The sequence below is a fragment of the Chelonoidis abingdonii genome, chromosome 2 (assembly GCF_003597395.2).
Source record: "Chelonoidis abingdonii isolate Lonesome George chromosome 2, CheloAbing_2.0, whole genome shotgun sequence".
NCBI classification, from domain to species: Eukaryota; Metazoa; Chordata; order Testudines; family Testudinidae; genus Chelonoidis; species Chelonoidis abingdonii.
In genome coordinates this window covers 272,410,211-272,436,177 of record NC_133770.1, presented here as the reverse complement: position 1 = coordinate 272,436,177, position 25,967 = coordinate 272,410,211, and the positions used below count along the sequence as shown (strand labels likewise).

The window sequence follows — 25,967 nt, the reverse complement described above, 5'->3', positions numbered from 1 at the left end:
GAACATGCTCAATGTATTCACAAATAAGGATTTCACACCACCTAAAAAGAATGCAAAAGTTATTGACTGCTCCTGCAGTGTTTGTTGTTGTTGTTTTGTTTGTTTTTAAGCTCTCTGTGGGGGAAATATAACTGCAATGAATGGCACCATATATTCTCCTGGATACCCTGATGAGTACCCAAACTTTCAGGACTGCTTTTGGCTTGTCCGAGTACCACCTGGTAATGGAATCTATATCAATTTTACTGTTCTTCAGACAGAGCCAATATATGATTTCATAACTGTATGGTAAGTAAGCACAATTATTGATTTATTCTACTACATGTGAGAGTGTAACAAGTCAGAGATTAAAACTAACGTTTTGGTTCTGTGTCATAGATTTCTCCTTAATGTCTGAATTCTGCTAAGTGATAATGATTGATTTGCAAGACTAAACCAATGATAAAATGGGCATATTATATTTTCTTTCATGAAGTACCTAAATAGGGATAAAATAAATTTCAGGAATGAAGATAATCCTGTTCCCATTGAAGTCAAGTCAAAATTTCTATTGGCATCAATGTTATGGGATCAGTAGTTTGATATTTTACTTGTTGGGAGAGTTAAATCAAGTTATAAAGCATTACATGTAAAGAGGACTCTCACTGAATATTGACTTAGCCCATTAGAGCACAAGGTGAATGAGACAATATCTTTTATTGGACCAACTTCTGCTGGTGCGAGAGACAAACTTTCAAACATAAACAGAGTTCTTCATCAGGCCTGGGAAATGTACTCTGAATGTCACAGCTAAATAAAAGATGGAGCAGATTGTTAAGCATAAGGAGTTAACATGTATGTCCAGGAACCATTCAAGGTGAAGTGACCAGTTAACATCTCTCCAGTCATAGTGGAGAAAGAAGAAGAAAAAGCTGGGGGTGGGCAGGTTAGTAGGTTATAGATTGTTGTAATAAACCACCAATACAGTGTCTCTATTCAGTCCAAGATTTTTACTGTCTAGCAAAGTTATGAATTTAACCTCTCAGGCTCATCTTTTGAAAGTGTTATGCAAGTTTCCTTTGAGAAAGAGGATTGATAGGTCAGATATAGAGCGATTGCTTCGTGATCACTTTGTGTTCACCCACAAGTGATATGCTGGTTTTCTCTGTATGAGTTCATTTGAGAGCATAGTGATTGTCTCATTTTTTTTCCAAATAGCTGTTACTGGGGCATTTAATGGTGTATGTTTGGGGATGTTGATCATCATAGAGTGGAGATATGTCTGTAGGTTTTGCATCTATTATGGCAGGGACTGGTGCTGCATATTGTTGGTGTTTCCTGGTCTATGGGGAGCTTGCTTCTGATGATGAGATGGCAAAGGTGAAGGACCAAAATAGGGGATTCAGGAAAGATTCCTTTCAGTATGGGTTACAAGTATGGGTTGAAATTGTTTAATGGTAGTTCATGTGGCTTCTGTTGTGGGATGGGAGGTGACAACAGGGCTGTGCGGTCAGAGGGGGGTTCATTTCTATGTTGAAGCAGGTTTTCTCAGAGGACTTGGGTGACTCATTCTATGATGCAATCTGCTTCTTTGTTGGAGTGTGCTTGTTTGTTGAATTAAGCTGTATATTCTGGACTTTCTCCTCAAAGCATATTCTGTGACATCAGAGTGCCCAGCTGTAGATAAAAGATTTCTTGGTGTGATTGGGGTGATTACTAGATCTGTGAAGTTATGCGTGGTGATCCGTGGGTTTCTTCTGTATAGTTGTCTGCAGTGTTCTATTGCTGAAGCTGACTGTGATGTCCAGGAAACCGGTGCTGGGAGTGTTCTAGAAAAAATGTAATGGAAGGATAATTGTTGTTGAAGTTGTAGTGGAAATCTAAAAGAGAGTTTAGGTCATCTGTCCAGAGGATGAATATATCATTGTTGTATCTCTGGTATATCATTTTTGTTGTTGTGCATTTATCCAGAAATTCTCCTTCAAGGTGGCTCATGAAGAGGGTGGCATACTGGGGAGTCATCCATTTACTCATAGCTGTTCTCATGGTTGGATAAGCAGGGTTTTTCAAACAGGGGTCACTGCTTGTGTAGGGAAAGTCCCTGGTTTTCCCTTTACGAGCGGCGACCCCTGTTTGAGAAACCCTGTTATAAAGTATTTGTTGTTGAATATAAAATTAGAATGGGTGATGATGAAATGGATGAGATTGGCAGTGTATTTGTGGTGAATATCAGAGTGTTATCCATTGTCTTATAGATATTTGAGACAGGCACTGATGCTGTCATTGTGAAGGATGTTGGTGTATATCCCATGTCATGAGAATAAAAATATTCTCCTAAATTTATGCTAGCAATCTCCTGATCAAGAAAAGGATATCAAATGCACAGTGCTGACAAAAATCAAAGAGGCAACTGTTTTAATAAAAGAGTAATAACAGGCAAGGTCAACTATACACCTATAAACTGTTCCAATTTCATATCAGGACAGGATTTAGAGAAGCAATTTCTTAGCATCTTACATGGTTGCTCTGTGGAATCATCAGTTCTAGAGCATATAAGAAAGAGACTATATTCTTGATTTAGTTGTAAGTAAAATATAGGAGTTAGACAGTTAAGTTGGGTGAGGTAATATCTTTTATTGATCTAGCTTTAGTTATTGAGAAAGACAAGCTTTGAGCTACACAGAGTTCTTTGGATCTGGGAAAGATACGAAGAATGTCACAGCTAAATACAAGATGGAACAAATATTTTAGCATATGTAGTTAGTACATAGAGACCACTCAAGTACCTTACCCATACCTGTTGAAGGGCTCTGTGTAGCTCGAAAGCTTGACTATCTCACCAAAAAAAATTGGTCTAATAAAAGATATTACCTTACTCACCTTGACTCTTTAATATCCTGGGACCAACACAGCTCCAAAAACACTGCATACAACATAGGATTTGGGTCAGCTATAGCTGAGCCTCTTAGTTAAAACAGAATGGAACCCAGGGTGCTCTCAATGAGACAAATGATCACGGACACCTACCACAGAGTGCCATAGGAGGAAACATAAGAAATAATCATCTGGGCAGAGGCATCATTGTATGCCTTAGACACTTTGATGGTGATAAAGGTTGGTCTAAAGCTTGCTTACGTGTATTTAAATTAAAATTCTCTGCAGCATGAGGTACTTAAATTATGGATTCTGTAGAATAGTTAAAGGGATAATAATAATAAGAGATATAGCTATCTCCTAGAACTGGAAGGGACCTTGAAAAGTTATTGAGTCCAGCCCCCTATTTTCACTAGTAGGACCAAGTACTGATTTTTGCCCCATATCCCTAAGTGGCCCTCTCAAGCATTGAGCTCACAACCCTGGGTTTTGCAGGCTACTGCTCAAACCACTGAGCTATCCCTCCCTCCTATTAGCTGGGCTAGTTCATTACTATGATATCTCCATCCATTACTCATTTGCAGTTCTGTTACACTAAGATATATATCCTGGATAAATATAAATGAAAATCTTTGGGAAATTTTAATCATAGCCATGAATATATAATAATCTTCCATATACCTGTCCATTACTGTTGCTCTTCATTCCCATGTGCGTTCCTAATAATTTCTCATCTTGATGACTGCAAACTCGTTCGCCTTGGTATCCCAGACTTTCACCTTGCTGCTTCCTTCAGTCTTTCCAATATGCCACTAAAAACATTGTCTTCCCTGCCTCCTGCTCTTAGTATGTTCTGGTGCTCTTGAAATTCCTTTACTTTCTCCCAGTCACCTTCTTCATCAAATTTATGGTGCTTGTCTTGGCCTTCACAGCCCTCAGTAACTTTAATTCTGCTTGTGTTTACTTTCTTGTCTCCTCTCGCTCATCCCTCAACATTTAACTCTGCCAAATTGCATAATTACTAACCTCATCTAATCTTCCTCTCTTTTTCCCCGATATGCCTCCTGCCATGTGACCTCACATACCTGCAGTTCTCTCCATGACCTAGTTCACCCTGCCTCCTCCTCATCTCTCCTTAAATTCACTTTCAGACAATGTCCCAAGACCCCCAAAAGCAATAAGAAAAGTAAACCTCAGTGCTTATTACATTGTTATCATTATATTCCTCATCCCTTTCCTTTTACTCCATTTTTATGTTGTCTTGAAATTGTTAACTCTTTAGGACAGAAACCGTGAAACTAAAATAGCTAGCAAACTGTTTTTGTTGTTATATAAATATATAATAACACTAAAGTGATGTAATTTTAAAAAAATCTGACATTGTGAAGAATGTGGTGCTTGGAGCTGATCAGAAAAACTCTGAGTGAACAGTTTTCTTTTGGAAAATTCAGTTCTCATCAAAATTTAAGTTCTTCACAAAATCAGTTTTAGTAAAAAATTGTTCTGAGAAAAATGGAAGGCAAAAAATCCAACAATGTTGAAATGTCCTGTTTTGACATTTTCAGAACAAAATGTTTTTAATTTTTATTTTTTAATGTTTTATTATATTTTATAATATAATATTTTAAAAAAGTCAGAATGTTTTGATTGATCCATTTTAAAAAAACACAATATTTTGTGGGGAATTCTGATTTTTTTTGGATTTTGTTCTGATATGGAATGAAGCCAGAATTGGAAATCTAAAAACTCTCCACAAGATGGAATTTCTGTCTTCCACACAACTCTGGTGCCGGCTGATATGAATCTTAACATGAATTTACTACTGAAACAAGTAGCTCATCAAGGAGTGAGGAGGTAATGGTTTCAATTTGCCACTAGTATGTGTGCAGTTTTAGGAGTATCAGAATAAAATAATGTTATTGATAAATCCAAGATAAAGAAAGAGTCATATTATGAAAAGACTGAGTTCAATAGGTTTGAGGGTGAAGGCCTTGTAATAGAACTAGAATATGAAAGAGAGTTAAAATCTGAAGTAATCTCCCAATAATCAGTTTTAGGAGCTCCATCAGTAAAGATATTCAAAGTCAGGCTAGACAAAGCACACATGAGTAATCATTAGGAACAATCTTCCAAATTTCAGAGGGTGAACTAGATGACCTGCCAGGTTTTTTCCATTTCTAATATTTGTTATTCAACCCATCCAATAAATTATATGTTTCTATTAGTCTGCCTATTTCCAGATGAATTGCTGAATTCATGAATTGGCTAGTCATAAAATAAAGGTGCACAGAGTTCCATAGCTTCAACAATACAGAAAGAACAAGACATTTTGAAATAAATAGTTACATGATGAAGACCACGAACTGCTCTGAAGTAGCTATTATTTAAACTATGGGAACAGAGAGCAATAATTTATGCTAAGCAGCCCCTTTTGTTTAAGAATCTTGAAGGAAATATTATAAGAAAAACATATGTGAAATCATGCATATACCATAACTAATTATTTATCTTTATATTTAAACACCTTCTTTTCAGTGAGGACCTTTGTTACCCAACATTAAAACTGCAGTGAATGCAAGAAAATTAATTAAAAATTAGGAAGCTGTTTACATTAATGATTAATTGATCCAATTTAAGTGTCCTATATTTTATACCCATACTTAGTTTTAGGTGCAAATGATAACACTTTGACTTCTAATTCTGCCCACAAATTTAATCTCAAATGAAATGCTGTCATCTGAAGCTCCTTTAAAAAAATTGACTTTCAAAATAATAAATGTCAGTAATATTTACACGTATAATAGTTTGTATACAGTTTTAGGGTGAAATTCTGATCCCATGTATGTTAATAGGAGTTTTACCTTTGGCTGCAATGAGGCTATGATTTTACCCTACCTTTTTATATACACTAAATGTGGTACATTATTTAATCCATCCAGAAATCCCTGAATCATTCCAAGTCATGCCAACTTGTTTTCCTTCTTTGGTTAGGTAATTGGTTTGGTGGATGGGGGAATGCCAGGGGCATACTATACCTGTACTTTAGCAAGGCTTTTGACATAGTTCCACATGACATTCTCATAAGTAAGCCGGAGAAATGCTGGTTTAGCGGAACTAACATTAAGAAAAAAAAGAATAACTATTAATGGAATGATGTCTGACTGGAAGAAGGTCTCTAGTGGGGTTCCACAGGCATTTGTTCTGGGTCTTTTTTTTCTTTTCTTTTATTTTAAACATCTTTATTAATGACCTGGATGTGGGAATAGAGAGCATACTAATCACAATTTTGGAAGGTAGGCACAAATACAGAATCGGGGGGATAACTGGGTTGGCAGCAGCACTGCTAAAAAGGATCTGGGAGTTGAGGTGGATCACAACCTCAACGTGAGTCAACAATTGGATATTGTTGCAAAAAAATCAAACACAATTTTGAGTAACATTAACAAAGTAACGGGAGGTGAAAGTACCACTCTACTCAGTGCTGGGTAGGCCTCAGCTTATGTACTGTGTCCAATTTGGTCAACAATGCATAGAAGGGATGTAGAGAAACTGAAAAGATTCCAAAGGTGAGCAACAATGATGATCAAAGGAGTGGGATGCAATCATATGAGCAAAGGCTGAAGAATGTTTAGTTTGGAAAGAGGAGATTAAAAGGGGACAGGATAGTGGTCTTCAAATACTTGAAAGACTGCTATAAAAAGATGGAGAAAAGCTCTGTTTTGACACAGAGGACAGGACAAGAGGTAATGGGTTCAAACTATAGCACAGCAGATTTAGATTAAATCTCAGGAAAAACTTCCTAATGGTAAGAACAATCAGACAGTGGAACAGACTGCCTAGAGAAGTTGTGGAAGCTCCTTCACTGGAGGCTTTCAAAAGGAGACTGGATAGCCATCTGTCTTGGATGGTATGGATACATCTTGGCAACAGATTAGGCTTGATGGCCTTTGTGGTCCCTTCTAACCCTATGGTTCTATGATTCTATGAATCAACAGAAAATGTGTGGTTCCTCTTCTGTAATACTGCTAGAAATTTATGGGAGAGGAACAGCAGTATGGCCTGTGAGCCTAATGTCCATATTTGTCATCTTGGCTATATAAGAGTGAGTGTGTTTCAAGGCAAAAAAGTACCACTCGAACCCAGCCAGATTGAGGATACCACAATCTGCAGGAAGAAAATAGAACATTTATTCCAATAGGTAGTAAGTGGAGAAACTTATACTCAGAAATTCGGAAGCACCCTAACGCATCTTCTGTCATGGGGCATTTTCCATCCCAGGTTACACATTTCCTCCTCAAAGGAGCATTTCAGCACCTGAATAGTCCTGTTTTATTTTTATTGCAAGGAATACATCTAAACCTTTACAGTATTTTTTTTTTTAGAAAACTTAAATATATGCTCATTTTAGGATAGACAAAAATACTGCATTACACCTAGAAAAAATGACCCACCTAGCAAAAATATCACATAATCCCTCATCATTGCACATTTACCTACAATTAATGGTGAAACCTACCCTTAATATTATTTTTCTTTTGATGTTTTTTTTTTCTTTTAGGGATGGGCCAGACCAAACTTCTCCTCAGATTGGACAGTTTAGTGGCAACACTGCTTTGGAGTCTGTCTACAGTACTTCAAACCAGATTCTCATCAAGTTCCACAGTGACTTCACAACAAGTGGTTTCTTTGTGCTAAGTTATCATGGTAAATTCAATAAATTTATCTATATTTATTGATGATTGTATAATTGAAGCTTAAGGAAAAATGTTTTAACTTACTGTTATTAAAATAAATGTTAAGTCCTTTGGAACAATTAGTTTAATTTTTGTTAATCATTGAATGTTTACCACTATTAATAGACAAGCAAAGAAGATATACCATGAGCACATTGTCAGTACAAACAAACAAACAAAAAGAACCAGTGAACCTTCCAAAATCTAACATCCAGTTCAGGTTAGACATAAATATCTCTTTATAGCTTCCATTGCATTAAAAGATGGGGTCCAAAATGCAAATTTTGTTTAAATTGTGTGTGATCAGTGCAGTTACACCAGTGCTGCAAGTGATAACAAACTAAATTCAATTACATGCGTTTATCCATCCTGTTCAAGTGAGAAGAATCAACGGAGACCTATACCTGTATTGACCTAGAGGCTGCCAAATCCTTTGCATATTTTTTATTTTGAAATGTAAGGGAATATGTTTTTTGTCATAGCAGCATGTCTGTATTTTTATGGAATTTACAAAAATTTACTTCTGCACCAAGAACATGCCTCTTGGGAGTGCACATCTTGGTACCAGTAATTCCTAAAACCTTCTAGAAATAAGGAAAAGGTGAAGGGAGTTCATATACCTTCACACAGATGCTAAGTCTTGTGTCAGGTTTCTAAGGGACATTAATTTCCTATCATGATAAACAACAGATCTCATAATTACCGCTTTCTAGAAGTTGCAGTGCACTTCTGTTTCTTTTTCCTTGTCAGAATTTCTATTTTGTAGATCAATTTTACTTATAATGAATTAATCTGTGTTAATGAATAATCTGTGTTATAATGAATTAATCTGTATTAGTAATGGTATTATAGTTAGGAGCCAGATCATTCACCCAGATCCAAGCTTCACACAGATCCAAGCTACACCTAGAAGCATGGATGTTGGCATCCTGTTAAATGAGTGATAAAATGCTCACAAGTTGAAACAGATTCTTCTGTAATTGAGAGAGCCACCTCCTTGAAAGACATGTACACTAAAATGGAGATCATCTGGGCTTTGTGTGACAAAGAGTTCCAGAGGCAGTTCGTCACCTGCCTCCATCTCTGGCAAGCTCTGTTATGGCTACTGAGAATTACATCATATCTGTGGACTGTAGTATTTTGGAAGTGGCACTTTGTGTGTTCAGATTATTACGGGCTATGACACTAAGAACCAGTATATTGAATTGGTTCCACTGTTGAATGGGTGTAGTAGGCAGAGTACCAATGTTTCATTTACCTGTTAAGATATGGGCTTCTGAAATTAGTACCATCGTTGTTATTGTCTAGCTTCCATTGTCTGACCCAGGAAAAAAAGCATTTCAGTACTCCAGCTGTGAAATAACAAAGGCATGGAGCACTATCTCCAGGACTTCCTCTGTGAGGAGCAGGCACAGCTTTCTTTCCAGTTGGAGGTAGTAAAAAATCCTGGTGTCCAGGCATAATGTGTCTACCAGACTGCAACTCTCTGACAATGAATATTCAGATACCCTTATCAGAAGAGTGGTCATGGATTCTGAAGGGCCTTCTGAATATGTCCTTTGGCCTACCAAAATCACTTCCATCTGATTTCGATTGAATTTGAATCATATATTATTCTTTATGGAAGTGCTTTTTTCTTCTAGACACGGAGGTAGCTGTATGACAAATGGCTTTCTGCCTGTGATAAGAATGATATGTGTCACTGTGTATCATAAGCATGTTGCTGGCATTTGGCTTGTAGCTTTTCAAATGTTTCCTAGCAGCATAATATAGATGCTGAACAAACTGATTCATGCCACTCATCATTGGCATGAAGCAACCAAAGATACACAAATAAATTTGGCAATTCCTCTGTGTCCTGAGGCTCACAATTCTGCAGTCATTTTATATTCCTCTCATTCTCTCCCTAAATGAATGCTATCTCTAAATCATGCAGGTTTTATACTCTGCATCCTATCTAGCATCAGTATTTCCAAATTCTGACGTTAGTTCTATGTTCCCTCTTATAGAGCCCTTGCCCAACCCCTAATCACCCTGACCTTGACTACTGCAGCCTCCTCATCTTTGGCCTCCAGGATGATTTAGCAAATTCTATCCAGGATGATTTAGCAAATTGTCAAGGTTCCTTCCCCACTCAGAACTTTAGGGTACAGGTGTGGGGACCTGCGTGGGCACTTCTAAGCTTAATTACCAGCTTAGATCTGGTATCGCTGCCACCATCCCCCAAGCACTATTTTTTTCCCTGGGTAGTCTTGAGGGACTTCACCAATTCCCTGGTGAACACAGATCCAAACCCCTTGGATCTTAAAACAAGGAGAAATTAACCATCCCTTCTTCTTTCTCCCACCAACTCCTGGTGGATCCAGATCCAACTCCCTTGGATCTAAAAACAAGGAAAAAATCAATCAGGTGTTAAGAAAAAGGCTTTTAATTAAAGAAAAGAAAGGTACAAGAAAAACCCTCTGGGAGAGATTAGCGTACCAGCTACTCTCATAGACAACAGATTCAAAACACAGAGGATGTTCCCCTGGGCAAAAACTTTAATACACACAAGAATACCAGGTAGACAAGAGGGAGTAGAATTGGTGGGAAATGGCTGGAACCATGCTTCTGCTCTCAGTGCTTAAAGAGCATAGCTGCACTGTCATCTATTAAGAACTGAAGCAATATCTATATCTTCATAATATTTGTTATTTATATATCTACTGTTACATTCTTATCAATATAGATGATAGTAGCATCCAAAAGATCCCAACCCAACGGAGGTTCTGTTCTGCTAGCTGCTATACAAACACATAGTACAAAATAATCCAGGCCAGCTCCTCATCTGGTGTAAACTGCAGTGACACCAGTGACTTCAATGAAATCAAGCCTATATATATCAGCTGAGAATCTAATCCATAGGTTTTTAGTCTGTGTGAATTCAAGAATTTCCAAATACTGATGTTTTTGGAAAGTATCTGGTACATGGCACTGATAGTCAAATTGCAAACTAAGCCTTCTTGCAGATCTCCTTTTTGGAAGACTTATTTGTATTTTTTTGACTGCTTCAGTTTTGCAATCTTGACAGTTGCATTGTAGATTCTGTATCATGCACACTGTCAGGAAGGGTATGCTTGGCACCTGGATAAAGAGGAACAATACAGCAGTGGCAAAGCTGAAGTTGCTAATATATATTTACTTATCCTTTGTACCTACTCCATATAATTCCGCATGTTCACTGCATTTCCTTTATAAGGAATCCTCATGATCTCTGACAAATCTATGGCTGAGCTTTCACAAAGCTTGACAACTTCTCAGCAGGAGCCATTTGTATACAAACATCAGGATTTCTTTGTATATGATCCTGCATTCCTTGCAAACAAACTCACAATCGAGTGAATAGGATCTGGGGTGAGGACATAGAGGAAAGTAGGGTATTGGGCCTTTACAGTATTTCAGTATGACACAATAAACCAGTAATTAATGGGTACAGCTGAGAGTAAATCTGCATAGGAACCATTTGTGGTTCCCTGATTATGGGGCTAGTTTTCTACTGTTGCTCCTCCCTCTATGAATTAGAGCAGGCTCAGGGTTACTCTAAATTATACCAGCCAGTAATGGGTCCTGGGGAGCATTACATTGTCTGGAGATTGCCAAAGCAATCCACCAAAACTGCAAAAGGAACATGGGGCAATTTAGAATGGGGCAAGATCCCCCATGCACCCACAACTTATTGTGAGTTAGGGCTAATACATTTTGGGTAATCATAGCATTCATTTGAATTCTGACTTCCAGTAACATGTTGTTTGAAGTAATGGAAAGAGTTTGAAGGTGTGATTCTCCACTGCCTCGTACTTTCTACCTGTGCAAATTGGTTGTGAACCACAGTTGCTGGCTTCTAATTTTCCCTGGGGGTGCTCAATCCCACTCCACACCTTACCCTAAGCCCCCAACCCCACCCCCACACCATCCTTGGCTCGGCCCCCAACTCCACATCTACCTCCAAGGCCTTATCCCCTCCCTGCCTCTTCCCACCTCTGCTCCACTGCCACCCTGCCTCTTCCCTGTCTCTTTCTGCCCCCTCCCTTGAGTGTTTCCCATCCCTGCTCCTCGCTGTCCCTGCCAAGACCTCCTGCACACCGCAGAACAGCAGTTCTGCATTGTTCAGGAGGAACGGGGAGGAGGGGGAGGAGTTGATCAGCAGGGCCACTGGTGGATAGGAATGGGGGAGAGGGAGAGGAGCTTGGCTGCTGGTTGGTGTTAAACACCCGCTAATTTTCTCCAGGGATGGAGAACGCAGGAAGTCAGCGCCTATGCTGTGAGCAATCTCTTCTAAAACAGAATGATAGTGTTTTGCACTGTTTTACACTTGCATAGATTAAATGATTACAAAAGGTGCAAGACCACAGTGAATCAGATCTTCCAAACTGTAATTTTGATGACATTGAACCTAGAGACCTAAGGTTTGAGCCTGCAGTCTTAATATAAGCAAAACTGCCACAAAATACATATTTGCCTGTATAAGAAACTGGAAAAAAATAACTAATTGATGTATTATTTTTGTGACAGTTTCCATCAGGACCTCACCAAGGCACATGGTTTGAGTGAACTGTCCTCCTCTGTTTTGAAACTATTAATATTCTTTCCGGTAGGGAAAAGGTGTGGCTTGAAAGTGGTACCAGTATTGCCATCCCCACCTGGCCAAAAATCATGTGTCAAGCCACAAAAAAGGGGGAGGTTGTTTGTTTTTTTGTTTTTTGTTTTTGTTTTTTTTAGTTATGAGAGTTTTAAAAAGTAAAATACATTTTGTTTTTTTGTTTTTTTTTCTTTGTTTTATGTTTTCTGAGCCTTTGAGGTACACTCAACTCACATTTTTCAAGCTTTTTTTCCACAACCATGAGGTCTAAAAGCTTACTTCTTAAATGAAATCTGAGAATCTCATGTAATTGTAATATATTGACTCCAGGAGATGGAGCTTTAAGTAAATCAACAAATATAACGAGCCTCAAGATAAAATCACAGGAGCCGTCAAAACTGTGGTACTGGCTGGTGTTGAAGACTTAATCTCAGTTGCACAGCAATTGATCTAATTCAGACTGTAGTAACTTTAAGTAAAATTTTCAAAAGAAGTTATGTGACTTAAGAGCCTTTGTACTACTGAGTCTCACTGAGGAGACTTAGGCTTCTTGGTGCATAAGGCCTGGTGTACACTTAAAAAATTAGATCAATCCAGTTATGTCATTCAGGGCTGTGAACAAATTTTCATAAGCACCACAGTTAGGTGGATCTACCTCCCTCCTTCCCCACCCCAGTGTGGACTGAACTCTCTGCTAGGTGAACAGAAGAATTCTGTTGAACTAGTTACCACCTCTCAGAGAGAAGGATTAACTACATTGATGGAAAAATCCCTCTGTTGATGTAGAAAGCATCTACACAAGGGTGCTACAGCAGCATAGCTGCAGCATCTTATCTGTGCTGCTGTATCTGCTGTAGTGTAGACATGACCTAAGTCATATTTGAAAATAGGAATTATGCTCCTAAACCACTTAATTTCTTTTGAAAATTTTACTCCTGGTGAAGTACAGATGACTGAAACTACTGTTAACCTGCTATGAGATGAAAGCCCAAACTGAACCAACCGATCCATCCAATAGCAATGCAATAATTGTATTTCATTGCATATAGGTTCTTTTGTCACTCTTAATATAGTGATATCTGAGTGCCTTCCAGTCATGCTTTAAACTATGCGCCAAAAATCTGTCAAATATTATTAATTCTCTCTCTCTCTCTTTCTCTCTCTCTCTTTCATCCTCTTCCAGGGGACAATTCTGTGTGTAGTGTAGGGTTTTGTTTTACATGTACATGTTGCTATACATTTGGTAGAAAAGCCTGAAGAAGTGTCTTACACTTGGAGCAGAAGGTGGTGAGGTTTGTGATGGTCTTTAGTTCCTGTGGGAATTCATTCTACAATGTGGCACTGGCCCCAAAGGAAGTTCTGTCATATGTACCAATATAACCCTTTACCCTTTGTGTAGAAGGTTCCATTGTACCCGAGGAGCAAAGTTATTAAGCCTGATCTTCATCCAGAAGCTTTAAAGGATCTTTTAGATATTGGTAGGGCAAGGGCCTTGAGCACCTTGAGGATAAAGATCAAGATCTTGAACTTGAATCAATATCCTATGTGAAGCCACTGTAGGGAGTGGAGAACAGGTTGTATGTGCTTGTAGCAGCCAGTGTTAATGAGGAGATGAACTGCAGCATTCTGTACTAGTCAGAGTTTCCTAAAGGCAGATGGCTTCATGCCCAGGTATATTGTATTGCTGTACTCCAGACAGGAGATGATAAAACCCTGTATAACTGTGGCTAGATCATCATTTGCCAGGATGGGACTATGTCTCCTAACCAACTAGAAGGAAATGACTCACTGAATTGACCATTGTGGGTGTTCATCTTCAACAAGGAGACTGCACCATTGTTGAAAACTCTTTATCATGCTTTCTTCTGCCCACCAGCATCTCCTCTGCCTTGCTCTGGTTCAGCTTCAACTAGCTGCTCTTCATCCATGAGTTGATCTCGGACAAGCGTTGGGCCATCTTGATGGTGGTGATGTGGTTATGCGTGAAGGATAGGCAGAGCTGCGTGTCATCTGCATATTGCTTGCACAGAAGCCCATGTCATCTGATCAGTTTGCCTAGTGGCTACATATTGATATTGAACAGGGCCAGAGAGAGAACTGATCCTTGTAGTCAACAAGGTAAAAAATAGCTTCCAAGCATTACTCAAAATCTACATAATGAATAAAATCCTGGCTCCTTGAACTCAGTGGCAAAACTTCCATTGATGTCAATGCAGCCAAGATTTCACCCAGTATTCTTAAGTGCGTTTGTATTTGCTAATATTGACATACCTAGGAAAATTTCTGGTCTTGGGATACTGCTGTGCTGCCTGAGATGTGACAGGGATCTAGAGAAAATATCTAAAATGGTTGTACTTTCTGGAAGGATACATCCAAAGGATAATGATGGGAAAATACACATCTGCCATTGCCCCCCCCCCACCCCCTCCACACACTTGTAGAATCCCACAAGGATCAATTCTCTCTGTGGTCATATTCAGTATATATCTATATGCATTCATTTTCTGGGATATTTCACACCTGAAGAAGCTGCTTCATAATGGTTATTGTACCTTTGAAAGGAATAATGTTTTACTCTTGAATGGGCCTTCATTTAAGATGGTCTCAAGACAGGAAGTGTTTGGGGGTAAAAACACATTTTGCTAAGCATACTGTGAACTAAACATTTGTGCTTTGCAGACAAGATTAGTTCCTTGCAGATATTTCACAAATACCCATGATCTTCCCAGAATATGTGTGAGCAGGATTTTGCCATTAAGACTAATCTGAAATCTTTAACGTGGGAGATCCTTTCTTCATCTTTGCATTCTTAACATTCAAACTCCATGTATATGTTTCTGTTAGATTCCACTGAACTTTCAATGTGAAGCTATATATATTGTTTATTGTTATCCTGTGAATTTGAGCAACACATTAATCACAATACCTTCTGTGTTTTTTAGCCTATCAGCTTCGAGTGTGTCAACCTCCACCAGCTATACCAAATGCTGAAATTTTGACTGAGGATGATGAATTTGAAATAGGTAATGTCTGTAAAAGTATGAACACTAACATATTTCAAGGAGAATTCACAAATACATTTACATTTTTAAAGAAAAATGTTTTAAAAGCTTTTCTTCTTTCTTGTACTTGTTGAATCCTAGTAGTAATAATGATAATAATAATAATAATTATTATTATTATTTTATTATTAGTCTCACAGATGGTGCTATTGAAGGACACAAGAACTGCTTCTCAAATACCTTTTTTTAAAATGTATTTATTTGGAATATTCTAATAAACTCATAAACTCTCAAAATGAATTTTAATTATAAGCATTTTTTTAAAAAATAGTTTAGTTTAAGGGGTTTTAAGCCACTTTAAGAAAAAAAGAACTATCAACTGTTGTGTTTATTATGTACAGCGTATTGTGTATATATATCTAAATGACTGCAACTTTTTAAAAATAGAGTTAATATTAATATTTTTCCCAATTCTTTGGGTTTTTGGTGTTGGTGTATTTTTAAAAAAATAAATCGAAAGAGGTGCTTGAACTAAATTTCCATGAGTTAGGAAAGATAAACAGAATGGCGGAAACAGAACTGTCCAACTGAACACAGTTTTGGAGCTGTCTAGGTTTTTTGTTTTGTTTTGTTTTACTAGTTGTTTAATATATGTATGTATGTTTGTGAACCCACAGATACAGAAGTTTCTGTTTTGAGCCTGTCCATTTTGCCTGAATAATTAGTACCATTATCCTTTTAATTAATACTTTGACAACTACCCAATAAATTATAGAGATTTAAAAGTCTACAAAAGTGTGGGTTGCTCAGAAAGGCAACGAAAATCAAAGGTAACAAAAATCAAAGAAATAATCATGCTAATACGCCTCTACCCCAATACAATGTAACCCGATATAACATGAATTCAGATATAATGCGGTAAAGCAGTGCTCCGGGGGGTCAGAGGGCTGTGCACTCCAGTGGATCAAAGCAAGTTTGATATAACGCGGGTTCACCTAGAATGCGGTAAGATATTTTGACTCCTGAGGACAGCGTTATATTGAGGCAGAGGTGTACCGTGTTTGGAAACAGTGATAAATGTGCTACAGTGTGCAACAGAATGCTTATTTACCATGTTTCCTCTGCAAAATCAAAGCTTTTCATTCCAATGGTCATATAGAACATTATGTAGGGCAGTAAGTGTACTTCATTAACCAATACTCTTTTCAAAACTAAAAATTGATGTTTAACCATTCTCTTCTTTTTATCAAATAGGGGACATAATAAGGTACCAGTGTCATCCAGGCTTTACATTGGTTGGTAATGAAATTCTAACGTGTAGATTGGGAGAAAGACTTCAGATGGATGGAGTGCCACCTTCTTGTCAAGGTTTTCTATTCTTCTTCTTTTTATGTATTGCTTTTATAATGTACAAGCTGACTGATGTTTGCAGAATTAAGCTTTGCTTTTAATTGACATATGGAGTCATACTTATAATCTTTCCAACCTTCGTCTGTATTTCCTGTGTTTCCAGGATGGTGAATACCTTAGAGAGTACAGTAATTAGATTATCATTAATGATCTATGGTATTTAATGAGTTTTTAGTGCTACCACTATGCAGTGCAGGATGAGGGTAAATTGATTATTTCACAATTCATGCTCTAAGGTGGAAGGGGGCAGGCTAAATCAAATAAATATAACTGAATTTGTATCTCAATATTTTTAAAAGTGTGTAATATAAAAAAATTATTAAGGAAATGAATAGGTTGATGTAAATAACTCATACAAATAGCATAGTGGGAATGAATAAACCATAAAATGTCATTGTTTTAAGTGAAACAGTCATATAAGGAGTTTGTTTTGAATTTTATTTTGTTTTACAGCATGTTGAAGTGTATTTGGTTTTGCTCTTTTGCTGCAGTGCATAAATATCACATCATCACTCCATCATTAAGTTAAAGCTAGATTGTAAGCCATTAATTTATCCTAAATTAAGCCAATCTTCTTACCTTTGACATACATGATGTTATACTAAAGCAGAATATTTTGATGACTTTTGAAGGTAATTTGAGATGGCTTTTTTGGGATTTAGAAGGTTATACAAATGAGGACTTGTTCCACCTTTTATATAGTTTTTCTAGGGTTTTGTTTTTTTCTGGTCAGTCTGGGGTATTTGGATGGAAAGGAGTTTGCTCATCAAATATGAATAAATAGAAACTCCACTGTAACTGCTCTGGATTGAAGACTGGTGTCTTTTGAGTAATTTCAAATGAATACTAATTTAGGTCAGATTGTGGATGGCCCCTATGAGTTGTGTGGGAGAATAAGTGTCCAGAAACCATGAAATGGACATGATATGAGAATGTGAATAGAAAAGAATAGGTAAATCCCAAAGAGCCTTCCCTCTACACTTTCATTGCTTACAAAAGGAGAAGACACAGTAGAAGTGCTTGCACTCAGAGAAAACTCCCACTGACTTAAATTGACCATGAGTGAACCATCCTACAGAATATTTCATCCAGTGCATATGACTTCTCTCAAAGAAACATAATTCCTTATCAAATTCCATGAGATGGTTCAAAAAAATCCTACAGACATTTTTCAAATACATTCTATAGGACTTTTCTATAAGGAGTGGAGTACTGGCCTCTACAAACTCTTAAGCATAGACCTTCTTCTCAGAATGCATGAGGTAGGGATGTACCCCAGTATGGTTATTCTGCCCTCTGCGTCCTTGCACAGTCCCAGCAAGGGACTTAGGTGGGACCCTGCAGTAGGATGATTTCCAGGGCCGGATTTACACCTTACTTGCCCCTAGACACAGCATCTTCAGCGCCCGCCTCCCCACCCCCACCCCACCTACAGCTGACCTTCATGTTTTCTATAAAAATGAAACTTTTAACCCACTTTTAGGCACCTCTAGAATGCCAGCACCCTAAGGCACGTGCCTACTGTGCCTAACTGGAAATCTGGCACTGGTGATTTCAACTCCTACAATCTTTCTCTTTAAATTAATAATATTGGGTAAATATAATGTGGTTTATTGCTGTCTCATCAGTGCTTTAAGAGATGTGTTTAGCATCCCACACTAGCAAATATTTATATGACAGTTTAGAGATAAAAAAAAGAATAACTGACATCAGAAAATGGTGATTTATGGAAATGAGTTGGAAATATTTGGAAGCCTGATCCTGCAAGATGCTGAGCAGCTCCTGCATAGTCCCTCTACTTCAGTGGGAGTGGAGGGACCTCATTATCTAGCAGGATGTGTGAAGCATCTTGGCAGATCAGGCACATAAACACAACATTTATTTAAATTTGCATTAAATGGGGGATGTTGCCATCTGGTTTTGCTTTAAAGTTTTGCATTCTAATTTAGAAACAGATTTATATAATCTCTCTCCTTCTCATCAGATGTTTTGTTGCTGAAGAAGCAATTTGAGTTAATTGGCATTTTTAGAAAACACTCCCAATCAACATATATTTTTGGAATAGTGGCAAGTTATGAATTATGAATAAATCCACTACTGCTAAATGTTAATGTTTTAATATGTGAAAGCTTCTTTGGTAATTCCAAAAGAGTTTCAGACTAAATGCAGTTTAGTTGTTAGAAATACAATTGTTTATATAATTAATGTTTACAAATCAGTGATGACTACAGTATTCATATTTCAGTTGTGAGTTGAAAAATTACTGACATACATATTTTTTTCTTTTTTTACATTCTTAATTTAAAAGCAGAAGGGCCCATTCCTGCTCTTGAATGTATCATACCCTCACATTTTTATACACTTGAAGAAATAAGAATCGATCTAATTTCCTAACATTTTCTTGGAAAATGTTGAGTACCCTCAGCTTCTATGAACTTCAATACGAAGTGCAGATGCCCCAGGCATGCTTTCCGAAAAGGCTATTTATTTATGTTCCTGTTGGTAAATATGATTTGGCACCTAACCTAAGCCATCCTCTAAAATTTCCTACTAAAGTTACATATACAGTCTTTGGAAGATCTCAGATAAAAACCTAGGACTCTTCACTTCATTACCCTGACTAATAAATATGCTCTCAAATATAAATACTAAATAATTTAATACTGTCTGTTTTAGTCCACCTCCTGTTTTTAGCCTCAAGCAGAATCAGATAAACATAATCTCACCGTTTATCAGCCTGAGAAAACACAAAAATTCAGAAGAATGAAAAAAACACACCTAGAATACCTATTATTTCTATTTTTTTGTGTGGAAGTTATAAGATATACATCCCTGAGTATCAGATCTATAGGCAACTTCATATTTCCCCATCAGTTATCTCCTTTTTTACCAGACCTAAAAGCAGTAGGGATAAGAGGTATAGTAACTCCTATTGAATGCAAGGATTATTTGCTATACTACACTGTTTGATTTATATACTATCACCCTTTAGTTATACAGAATATAATCCACTATGTAAGAATCACCCTGAAGGAATAAACTTAATTTATGTCAAAACTGCTGCTGGTTCATGTAATACACCAGCACATGTGCAGAATTTATGTCCCCCTGCCAATTTATTTGCTTCACCACAGAAAAATGACTTTCTGATGGGGAACCAAAGGAGAGCCACAAGAGAGGTCATGCGACCCTCTCAAGCAGTATATTTTGTATACCCAGGGCAGCCAGCAGAGAAGGAAATCACTGTGGGGCAGGACTGGAGAAGACCTTGCTAGTGGCTCCTACCCTGCGCCAGGCTCAGCTGCTAATCCCAGCAGGGCTGGGGAGGATGGACTGCCTCTTCCCCTGAATGGCATGCAGGGCCATGTCAGACCCACCCCCAGATTTCTCCCTGGCTGTAGGAAGCTCAGCAAACTTCCCGCCACGCTTTCTGCACCCATCACTGCTCAGCTATAGGGGAGATATTATAGGGAGATACTCCTCCATCCACCTAACCCCCATGCATCCAGACCCTCCCACTGAGATTCACTCTCCCTGCACCCAAAACCCCCCATGATGAACCACACTCCCCCTGCACCTGGACCACCCCGATGAGACACCCACATCCCCACACTACCAAACCCCAACCAGCTGCACATGGACCCCCACCCCACTGAGCTCTGCTACCCCAGCATCTGGACTCCCCACTGATCCCCACTACACCCAGACCCCCTGCCAAGCTCTACCCGCCCCCCACTCAGCCCCAACCACCTTCAGCTGCTCCCCTGCAGAGTCCTATTACCATTGAACCCAGAATCCCCAGACAAGCTCCTGTGGATCCAGATTACCCACACCCATGCCTGGATCCCCCATTGAGCCACACGCACCCAGATTGCCCCACAGAGAATCCTCTCAACCCACACCTGGATCCCCCACATTAACCCCTTCACACTTGGATCCTGCCTTTCCAAGCCTGTCTGCCCACACCTGGTGCACCTGGCATGGAGGGGCAGGGCCCTGGGGTGTTTCTGGGGCAGGCCTGGTCCTTGTGCTGTGTCAGGGTTGGGTGCAGCCTCACAGTTGAGGCTGTGTCCTGGGGGGGAAGCTGCACATCGTTCTCCTGTGCTCCACAATGCCATGGTGGAGCGTCCACATTTATTTAACAAATAACATTTGCAGAATTCTGCAGAATTTAAAAAAATTATGTGCAGAATTTTCAATTTTTGGGCACAGAATGCCCTCAGAAGTAATGTTAGTTTCAAGTAAAATATATTGATTGAGAGCCAGGGCTAGCTCTAACTTTTTTTCTTCCCCGAGCTAAAAAGAAGAGTGCCACCCAGCTGTACTCCCCCTGCAAGTGCCGCGCTACTGAAGCCCCCAGAGCGCCGTGCCGCTGAAACCCCCATCCCCCTGAGCGCAACGCTGCCCAAAACCCCCACACCCGCTCCGAGCGTCGCACCGCCCAATGCCCCGCCCCCAAGCACCGCGCGAGCCCCCACGCCCGCTCCGAGCACCACACCTCCCGAAGCCCCCGCCCCGCAAGCACTGCGCAAGCCCCCACCCCCCAAGCACCGTGCTGCCCGAAGCCCCTATCTCCCCCAAATGCCATGCCGTGCCAAGACCCCAGCCCCCCGAACGCCCCGCCGCCTGAAGCCCTGCCCCCAAACGCCGCACCACCGGAGCGCCGCACCGCCCGAAGCACCACCCCCTGAGCACCGCACCGCCAAAACAAAACCCCTCCAGCGCTGCCCAGATGAACCAAAAAAAGAGAAAGAAAAACCTTCGAGCGCCACCCTGCCCCAAGGTGCCACCCCAAGCACGTGCTTGGTCGGCTGGTGCCTGAAACCGGCCCTGTTGAGAGCTATGCAATTGCTTTTTACAAAGAACAACATATGTTTTGTTATTAGACACTATGTTTCTGATTTTCATCTTGTGCAGATTTTTTAGCCAGTGCAATGTGAGTATAAAACACTTGTATTCTTACTTGGTTTCATTTTACATTCACTTTGCGCTGATATCAATTAATACACACGATGCAGAGTAGTGGAGAAGCAGGCCCAACATTTAGTATTTTTAAAAAGCTGTGTGGGTCAGTTGAACATGTATTAGTTTTGGAAAAAATATTTTGGTTTTGCTTATAATTTAGGGCTGTCAAGCGATTAAGGAAATTAATAGCAATTAATCATGCTGTTAAACAATAATAGAATACTATTTATATAAATATGTTGGATGTTTTCCATCTATTCAAATATATTGAATTCAATGACAACACAGAATACAAAGTATACAGTGCTCACTTTTATTTATTTTTATTATAAATATTTGCACTGTAAAAATAAAAGAAATAATATTTTTCAATTCACTTAATTCAACTACTGTTGTGCAATCTTTTTCTTAAAATCTTTCTGAACTTAAAAATGTAGAATTATGTACAAAAAATAACTGCATTAAAAAATAAAACAATGTAAACTTTAGAGCCTACAAGTCCGCTAAGTCCTACTTTTTGTTCTGCCAATCGCTAAGAAAAACAAGTTTGTTTATATATGCAGGAGATAATGATTCCCACTTCTTATTTAAAATGTCACCTGAAAGTGAGAACAGGTGTTTGCATGGAACTTTTGTAGCCAGCATTGTAAGATATTTACATGCCAGATGCGCTAAAGTTTCATGTGTCCCATCATACTTTGGCCACCATTCCAGAGGACATGCATTCATACTGATGATGGGTTCTGCTTGAGAACGATCCAAAGCAGTGTAGTCCAATGCATGTTCATTTTCATCCTCTGAGTCAGATACCACCAGCAGAAGATTGATTTTCTTTTTTGATGATTCAGGTTCTGTAGTTTCTGCATTGGAGTATTGCTCTTTTAAGACTTCTGAAAGAAAGTTCCACACTGCATCCCAATCAGATTTTGAAAGGCACTTCAGATTCTTAAATCTTGAGTCAAGTGTTGTAGCTATCCTTAGAAATCTCACACTGATACCTTCTTTGCATTTTGTCAAATCTACAGTGAAAGTGATATTAAAATGAACAACATACTGGGTCATCATCTGAGACTGCTGTAACATGAAATATATGGCAGAATGTGGGTAAAACACTGAGAAAGGAATTCAGTCACAAATTTAATTAATGCCTTATTTTTTTAACAACTGTCATCAGCATGAAACCATGTCCTCTGGAATGGTGGCCAAAGCATGAAGGCATAGCATATCTGGTACGTAAATACCTTGCAATGCTGGCTACAAAAGTTCAATGTGAATGTCTAGTCTCACTTTCAGGTGACATTGTAAATAAGAAGTGGGCAACATTATATTCCGTAAATGTAAACAAACTTGTTTCTCGTAGTGGTTGGCTGAACAAGAAATAGGACTGAGTGGACATGTAGGCTCTAAAATTTTACATTGTTTTGTTTTTGTACGCAGATATATAACAAAAAAAATCAACATTTGTAAGTTGCGCTTTCATGGTAAAGAGTTTGCAGTACGGTACTTGTATGAGATGAATTTAAAAATACTATTTTTTTTTATCATTTTATAGTGCAAATATTTGTAATAAAAATAATATAAAGTAAGCACTATACACTTTGTATTCTGTGTTGTAATTGAAATCAATATATTTGAAAATGTAGAAAAACATCCAAAATATTTAAATACATTTCAATTGGTATTCTATTGTTTAATAGTGTGATTAAAACTGTGATTAATGACGATTAATTTTTTTAATCATGATTAATTTTTTTGAGTTAATTGAGTGAGTTAAGTGCGATTAATCAACTGCCCTGTTATAAATATATTGGTTGCAATAAATATACAGGTGTCAGTAAAATGCTCCATTAGGAGGAAATCTAGGGAAAAAATCAGATAGAGTTTATGCAGAAACTGAATAAGAGCCTCAGATTTGGTTACCAAAATTTAATACTTGGTTGTTTGTTTTAAAATTTGTTTTTGTTTTAAGGTTTTTTTCTTTATTGTAGTGCTCCAGTCTCCTCCACGTGGATTCATTTTCATTCAACCATGTGATTCGCTGGGCTTGTGATGAATGTATTAGGCTTGTTTGGAAAAAAATAGTTTGCACTTATGTGTGGTTGGAGGTGGGGGAAGAGGGGAGGGATGACGCAGCAAGGATACTGAGCTACCCAGCCTGCCTCCTGATGGTGGAGAGTCACAGTTCCCCACAGAGACCCCCGTACTGTCTCCCTCACACAGAATGTGCAGCGCTGGCGCATTCGGCTCTGTGAATATGACCCCTGCCTAAGGAGACTGCAGTGCGTACTGGGTGTGCAGGAGCCGACCAGCTCTTAGCTGCTGTCATGAGCGGAGGGTGAAGCTGCCACTTGGGGAGACAAGCTCCTCAACCCATCTCTTCTGCCTCTGGCCCAGGGCCGGCTCCAGGCACCAGCCAAGCAAGCTCGTGCTTGAGGCGGCAGATTCTAAGGGGCTGCATTCCGCCCAATCCTAGGGTGGCACGGCTGCCCTCTTTTTTTTTTTTTTTTTGGTTCGCCACTCTGGCTGCCCTGTAGGGGGTGGCGGCCAGGAGGAGGGGAGCGCCCTGCTAGGAGCCGTCTGCGCGCTCCGTCTGCCCCAGCTAGTGCCAGGTCTGCAGCAAGCCCAGCAGCGCGGAGACCTCCCGGCAAGCGACGCAGCAGGAGTGGCTGAGTGGTGAGTGCCCTGGCTGAAGGAAGCCCTGGCCACCCACCTTCTCTCTCTCTCCCCCCTGCTCCTTCCCTCTCCCCCCTGCTAGCTGAGGTGCACACTCCACTGCCTGGGGCACGTCTGCAGCTCAGGGAGTCACATTAGCTGAAAGTTTGCACTCTGGCTCCGGCCACCCCGCAGATTTGTATGTTTTTTGTTTTTTGGTTTTTTTTTGCTTGGGGTGGCAAAAAAGCCAGAGCCAGCCCTGCAGTAGCCCCACCCAAACTCCACCTCTGCTCTGTCCCAGGCCCCGCCCTCATTCTCTCCAGGCCCCACCCCCCCATATTCTCCCTCCTTTCTTCCCTCCACCTCCCTGCTAACCCCCTTCCAGCCAAATCTCTGAACCCAAATGAAGCAAATGACATTAGAAAGAAATTGCAGCAGAGTGGCTTCTTCAAAAGAAAATGGAGCATGTTGTTCACTGCATGCCAGAAGGTAAAGACTGGACATGCAGAAGGTACCTAATTAAAAGCACTGCATTTAGGAATAAAAAATGTCTATCACAGGTATTTTAATATACCTGAAGTTTGTCAAAGACTTATTTGCAAAAACTTTGCAGTAAAGGCAAGTCAACTGTCCTGCTGAATACAACACTTCCTGTGGTTCCTGTTGGCTGGAAACGGTGAACTGCAGCCACAGGGAGCTGAGGGGCTCCATGCCTGCAGACGTTCCAAGTAAACAAAATGTCCCGACCTGCCAGCAGCTTCCCCTGATGTGCTGAGAGCCAAAGTTTTCCAACTCCTGAAATATAGGGTCAGCTTATGAAAGGGTCATACAGTTTTTGCCGTTTTTACCTATCCATTTTGGGGCGTCGGCTTATAAACGAATGGACCAATGAACGAGTATATACAGTACTTTGTGTGATCTCCATAACTACAGACATGTTTATGAAATTTCACCAACTTTAAAATCTTTGGAAACATATTTTGTAGGCATAACAAAGGATTTTATATCTTACTAAGGTACTGAATTTGCGGGAGGGTTCTCTTAAAACTAGTTCATCAAATAGAAGTAAAGAAGGGGAAACTCATTTGTCTAGTTACCTAGAAGGAAAGGGGTGTTGTCCCTTTAAGGGCTAGCCTCTCTTCAACAGGGAGATGCAAAGATAAATGAATGGACAGAAAGGACAGGAAGACTTTGGAAGCAAGTTTTTTGTACTATAGTAATTAAAATTAAAATGTGTATTTTAGATGATTGGTCTTTTGAAGGATTTATTTAAAAACCTATATGTCCGAAGATCCAAGCATTACAATAATGCAAAACTGTTTTTGTCAGTAAATTCAGAAACTGACAGTATATACCCAGAGGTTGGCAAATGCCTGTTAAATGACTTCATTACTATTTGAATGGCTCTTTAACAGTTTCAGTGTTGTGCTAATAGTTCTGTCAGGCTGGAAGGCTTTTTCACTTTTAAGTTACTAGATCCCCTCCTGAGTAACAGTCAACAGGCTGCAGCAGCTAGCTGTAGGAGCCTGCAGGAAGGGTCAGAACAGGGATAGGAAGTGCCAAGTGGGTGGACACCCAGGGTGCCCCAGATTTTCTGGTGCCCTACACAGCCCTGTATGCTGCCTATGCCTAAGGATGGCTTTGGATGTAATGTCATCATTTTATACTATACTGGTCAATGCAGGATATTAGGGAGACAAGATGGGTGAGGTAATATCTTTTACTTGACCCAAC

General features: G+C 39.4%; 1 protein-coding gene across 4 annotated transcripts in view; it reads left to right on the top strand.

The window, feature by feature from the left end:
• Positions 1-25,967, top strand: part of CSMD3 (CUB and Sushi multiple domains 3) — a 1,318,842-nt gene that overhangs the window by 1,130,866 nt on the left and 162,009 nt on the right. For all 4 annotated transcript variants that reach the window (XM_075063193.1, XM_075063192.1, XM_075063195.1 and 1 more), the window contains 4 exons: positions 111-288; positions 7,412-7,557; positions 15,147-15,227; positions 16,461-16,574. In XM_075063193.1, coding sequence (XP_074919294.1) covers positions 111-288; positions 7,412-7,557; positions 15,147-15,227; positions 16,461-16,574 — 519 coding nt within the window. The remainder of the gene's footprint in view (positions 1-110; positions 289-7,411; positions 7,558-15,146; positions 15,228-16,460; positions 16,575-25,967) is intronic.